This window comes from Hordeum vulgare, chromosome 3H, assembly GCF_904849725.1.
Source record: "Hordeum vulgare subsp. vulgare chromosome 3H, MorexV3_pseudomolecules_assembly, whole genome shotgun sequence".
NCBI lineage: Eukaryota > Viridiplantae > Streptophyta > Magnoliopsida > Poales > Poaceae > Hordeum > Hordeum vulgare.
Genome location: NC_058520.1, coordinates 566069541 through 566075344, shown reverse-complemented (window position 1 = coordinate 566075344; position 5804 = coordinate 566069541). Strand labels below are relative to the sequence as shown.

General features: G+C 43.7%; 1 protein-coding gene across 1 annotated transcript; it reads left to right on the top strand.

The window, feature by feature from the left end:
* The first annotated feature begins 3447 nt into the window (after window positions 1-3447).
* On the top strand, window positions 3448-4526 carry LOC123440643 (peroxidase 2-like). The gene has a single exon (XM_045117205.1). The coding sequence runs from the start codon at window positions 3558-3560 to the stop codon at window positions 4521-4523; it is 966 nt and encodes a 321-aa protein (XP_044973140.1). The 5' UTR covers window positions 3448-3557; the 3' UTR covers window positions 4524-4526.
* Window positions 4527-5804: the final 1278 nt, after the last annotated feature.

The window sequence follows — 5804 nt, the reverse complement described above, 5'->3', positions numbered from 1 at the left end:
CCATGCAGATGTGTATGCGGGGGGTGGAATAACTGCATGCAGTTCTGTTCGCCGGGTCTCCACCAGTGCATGCGCGATGATGGTTCGTTTACTGACCGGAAGGTTACCGCACGTTAATTTTTTTCAATAATTAGGTATGACGGTATAACCATCAATATTATTTTCAGTCCAATCGCTAATCACCTTGGTCCCAGAGATTGTTGAAGCCCGCCCTGTAAACTGTGACGGAGAGAGTACTATAATCAGCGCCGGTTTCCTATTTGGCCCTGTGCACTTTTTTTTTGCACTAGCTACAACTTTTTTTATCAATGGGCCTGTATATATCAATGCCAATGACCGTGTGCACTTTTTTTGCACTAGCTACACCTCTTTTATCAATTGTCCTGAATATGTTCTATTCGGCCTTGCCTACCTTCTATATGGGCCTGGCCTTTTCGGGCAATTCTCGACGAAACCTTTTTTTCCTTTTTTCCCTCTACCATCGAAACTGAAACTGACAACGAACTGTAGAACTGTAAAAACGGGACCGAAACAGAGTGGAGATGACGAGAAAACATGCCGAATTCGTACAACACAACAGTTTTATTCAAACATCCATATCATTACGATTACAGATGATGCCCAATCTATTCACTAACGACTAATTATCATCACATAAACAAATGCGAGAGCAATTACACAAACATAAAAAAATCCGGGCATCAAATTGCCCTGCTTCTTCAATTCGATTAGTTTCTTCATCTGCTTGTTGAGCTTCTTCAGCTCTGCCGTCCCTGCAGCATCCCCCACAGTAGCACCAATGGAATTGCCAGATCCAGGGGCCCCAGATCCAAACTTCTCTGCCTCCAACGGTAAATCGAGCTTCCGTGATGCATCCTCCAGTTGAATCCGCTCTATGTACTCATCTAGCCACTCAAAATGGGCGCATTGCTTCAATTTCTAAAATCGGAAAGATGAACCCTAAATCCCAAATCCGATGAAAAATATGAAATTGGGGGACAAAAACCAAAATTGGCATATTGAGAAGTAAAAACTCACCTTTCCCTGCTCTTGTTTGCTCTCACATTTCACGAATTCCCGCCCAAGGTTGCCATTCTTGTCGGTCGTTGTGACTAGCCGCTTCAGGGGTGCGGTACGTGGACATGTAGGGCACCTTGTCATGGGCACTTCGCCATAGCGCGGCCATGAGCGGCGGGAGGCTGAAGCGGAGCTCGACATTTCTAGGTCGCGGCCTCGAACGGCGTTGCTGCCCGTCGTCGCTGGAGAAGAAGAACAACAACGGTCGGGGAGCGGGGCGAGGATGGGAAGGTCGCGGTATTGCTCTTGTACCAATGCTGAGCTGGATAAGTTACAGGGTCCCACGTTGTGGGTTCCGCTTTGTTACGTAGGGGCTCACCTTGGCTACTATCTTCTTTCTGTATCTAGACTAGCAGACTTTGGTTTCGATGTGCTATTTACGAAAGTTGACTACCGAGTGTATCGTAGCGACAACCATAAAACTGTCTTTGCAGGTTTTCGTAGAGGTGATCTATACATTGTCGATTTCTCTAAAATATCCAAACCCCGTACATGTCTTATTGCTAAATCTTCTAAAGGTGGGTTATGGCATAGAAGGTTAGGACATGTAGGGATGCGTAATTTTGACAAACTTATCAAAGGTGATCATATTCTTGGTGTTAAAGATGTTATCTTTGACAAAGATAGACTTTATAGTGTTTGTCAAGCAGGAAAGCAAGTTGGTGGAAGTCATCCCGTGAAGAACATCATGATTACAAGAAGACCACTTGAGCTGCTTCACATGGATCTCTTTGGTCCCAATGCTTATAAGAACCTCGGTGGAAATTCTTATGGTCTAGTCATTGTTGGTGATTTTTCCAAATTTGCGTGGGTATTCTTTCTTGATGATTTGTCGCAGGTACAAAAGATCTTCAAGAACTTTGCTCGAAAAGCTCAAAATTAGTTTGAAGTGAAGATCAAGAAGGTTCGAAGCGACAACGGAACGGAGTTCAAGAACACTAATATGGATACTTTTCTTGACGAAGAAGGTATCTCACATGAGTTCTTGGCGACATACACACCTCAACAAAATGGAGCTGTTGCGTAATTAATGGTTCCTTCATTTACTTACTAGCTAGCGGCGAGTTCTCTCTATATGTAGTAGCTACGGTCGACCAAACACGAAAAAAGAGAAGTCACTTCTCTCTATATGTAGTAGCTAGCTAACACATTATGAAACCCCTACAACCCTTCAAAACCCCTAAGCTCCCCCCTTTCAAAAAGACAAATCGCAGCGCCTGCGAGCTGCTGACGCGTGGCCGTCTTTTGATCCCGGTCGGTGTTACCAACCGGGACTAAATTAAAGGTCCTTTTGCCTGGGCACCCCGCAGCGGCCACGTGAAGCTCCTTTGGTCCCGCGTCGTAAGCTAACCAGGACTAAAAGTGATCGGCATTAGTCCCGATAGTTTTGTCCCGGTTGCTCAACCGGGACTAAAGACGCTCTCGGACCGGGACTGATGCCTTTTTTCTACTAGTTCAACAGTAACTACACACAACAACCATACCAGCTACTCGTGTCGTGGTAGTGACATGTGCGAGATGCATAATTAGGAACGTCAAAAGGGGAAATGCAAACGAAAAGATGACAACCTAGATAGCGACCAATTAATTAGTCACAAAATTAGCACGCGGTTCTTTTACCCGCCATATACAAAATCTTAAAAGACTTTCCGCGGAATGGATAATGGTATTCCAAAGCAAAAGTGTTGCTTGCTGAAGATTTCCCGTGTATAAAATAGAAGGAAAAAGTCTCTCCCATTGTCTAAAGAAAATAAAGAAATGGGAGAAGGATAGAAGAAATGTAAGGATCACACGTGGGGCTGGTCCGGTCTCTCAGACCATTCCTGGCAAGTACGTACATGCAATGTCACCACATATCGTATGTTGATTAAGTAGAATTAAACTTTATCTGATGCAATCCATCGTCGCTGACATATACTCCATCCTTTTTAAATATAAATCTATTAAAAAATGTCATTAAAGATCTACATACGGAGTAAACTGAATGAATCTAGACTCTAAAATATGTCTATATACATCCGCATGTAGTTCACCGGTGAAACCTTAAAAAAAACTTTAAGAACGGAGTGAGTACACCATAATATTTGGTGAGGAGGACCTCTTCTCTTAGATCGCCAGAAAGACCTCTTCCAACTTGTTCGCCTAATCATTCATATAAAATAATATGAGCAGCCTCGTGCAGCAAAGGAAAGCTGCGGTAGGCGGTAGGCGACGTACTGCACTGCTAAATCTAAGTTGACAACGGCATGTGGAACATGTCAAACGCGCTTCCACAAAATCCTATCAAGAAGTTCAAACACCGTGCACAATGGCGCTAGACTATATATAGCTTCCAAACCGTTCCCATTTCCCTCACATCCATCTCAGCGATATTCCTTCATTTCCTTCGAGCAGCTAGCTTGTCAATCCATCCATTAGTGGCAAATTAAGAAGCTTAATTCTAGCCTTCTCCTTCTGATTCTGAACGTGCAGTAGTGCACATGGCCGCTTCGTCTTGCTTCCCATTAGCTGCTCGCTGCAGCTTCTTGCTCATGGGAGCACTGGTCTTAGCGCTGAGCTACGGAGCCCAGGGTCATGGCGGTGCCGGTGTCGGGTTGAGCTCGTCCTTCTACGACGACTCGTGCCCCGGCGTGCACGACATTGTTCGGCGCGTCATCCAAAGAGCCCGCGTTGTTGACGCGCGCATCCCAGCCAGCCTCATCCGCCTTCACTTCCACGACTGCTTTGTTCAGGGCTGTGACGGCTCGCTTTTGCTGGACAACGACCTTCCGGCGATCATGACCGAGAAGGAGGTCCCTGCCAACGACAGGTCAGCGCGTGGGTTTGAGGTGGTTGACGACATCAAGCGTGCATTGGAGAACGCATGCCCTGGCATCGTGTCCTGTGCCGACATCCTCGCCCTTGCCTCCGAGATCTCTGTCAAGATGGCTGGAGGGCCGCGCTGGAGTGTGCCGCTAGGCCGCCGTGATGGCACAACCACAAATATCGAGAGCGCCAACAATCTCCCGAGCCCCTTCGACTCTCTGGAGACGATCCAGGAGAAGTTTAGAAACTTGGGCCTCGACGACACTGACCTTGTCGCCCTCCAAGGAGCACACACCTTTGGGCGGGCGCAATGCCAGTTCACGCAACAGAACTGCAGCGCTGGGCAAGATGAGGAGACGCTGGTGAACCTCGACACAGTCACCCCCGACGTCTTCGACAACAAGTACTATGGCAACCTCTTGCGCGGCCATGCTCCTCTCCCTTCGGACCAGGTAATGTTGTCTGATGATCATGCCGTCACGACCACCGCTCCGATTGTTCACAGGTTCTCCGTGAGTCAGAAGGACTTCTTCAAAAATTTCGCGACCTCGATGGTCAAAATGGGGAACCTAAGCCCGTTGACCGGAAGGGCTGGGGAGATTAGGAACAATTGTCGGAGGGTGAACAAAAAAGCCTATTGATGAATGAGATTGATGTTATGAGTTGTGAACTCGTAATCCTTGTGTAAATCATTCTTTTAATTCATTATAACTGTAAAGTTTTCTTTTATACGTTTTTTGAAAACAAATGTAAATGTTATTTTTTTCTTCCGTACACGTGATTGTCATGAACCTATTCTTTTCATACCAGATGACTTATTGTCGAGTAGACTTATATGCATATCAAGTTATCATCATTCAATCAAATATTGTGTAAGATCACTGCTACATAATGACCTGTTATTGAACTGTGTATCCTTTTTTTGTTAAATACTTCATATAATTGTCGTAACAAAACATGCACATTTTTATATCTATTTGAAATAACCAATTGACAAAGTGACAGCAATGAGGCAAAAAATTATGACTCTTGTTTCAAGATTTTTCGGACTTCAAAAAACAGAAGGCAAATACATTAAAGAGTAACAGAGAAGATGAGGCACCTGTCAAAGAACGGCCAGAGGAGAACCACTTGGACCGCAGGGCCCCTCTTCCAAACTATAGTTGGCCAAACGGGCTGGGCTAAACAGGCCGGCCCGTGACCTGCCGGCATGGCCCGCCATGGGCCACGCATGGCACGACCTAAACGGGTCCGTGTCTATAATAGTAACATGTTCTTTCTGAAAAGGAAAATAAAAGGTTCTGAAAATAAAAGAAAGATTTTCAGAAAAAGATTTTTTTTTGGATTTTATAAAAGAGATTATAAAGTTCATGAATTTTTAAATTTTAACAGAATATTTTTCTGTAAAGGTGTATGAATTTTCATACTCACGTATTTCCGCTGCAAAGTAAAAAGGTTTAGTCCTCCAATTAAATTGGAACCAATGGGAAAATTTAATTGGAAGAACTGTTATTAGCAAAGTTTTTTCCTTGTGGGTGAAGTAAAATTCAAACAGTTTCCGCTATGACAAAGAAAAATGTTTGTTTTAAATTTAAAATATGGTATTGTTATTTTCTGACCAACGTTGATGATAAGAGTACTATAATTGTATGAGTCATCTTATGTTCAAAGCTTAAATTTGTGATAAATTTTGTATCAAAGTGATCAATTTTCAGAGCACAGATAAAGAAATGCATATCGTTAATGATGATGATGATTATTTCTTAGCAGTTGTTCAATAAGAATACTATCATCACATTGTTTATGAGTTATATGCATTATTTCCATTTCTGCCCAACGGTGATATGGAATTAATGTAGAAGGATGATGTTTTATTCTAATTCTGCCACCACGGTGATTTAGAATATTCCAGAAAGTTTTAA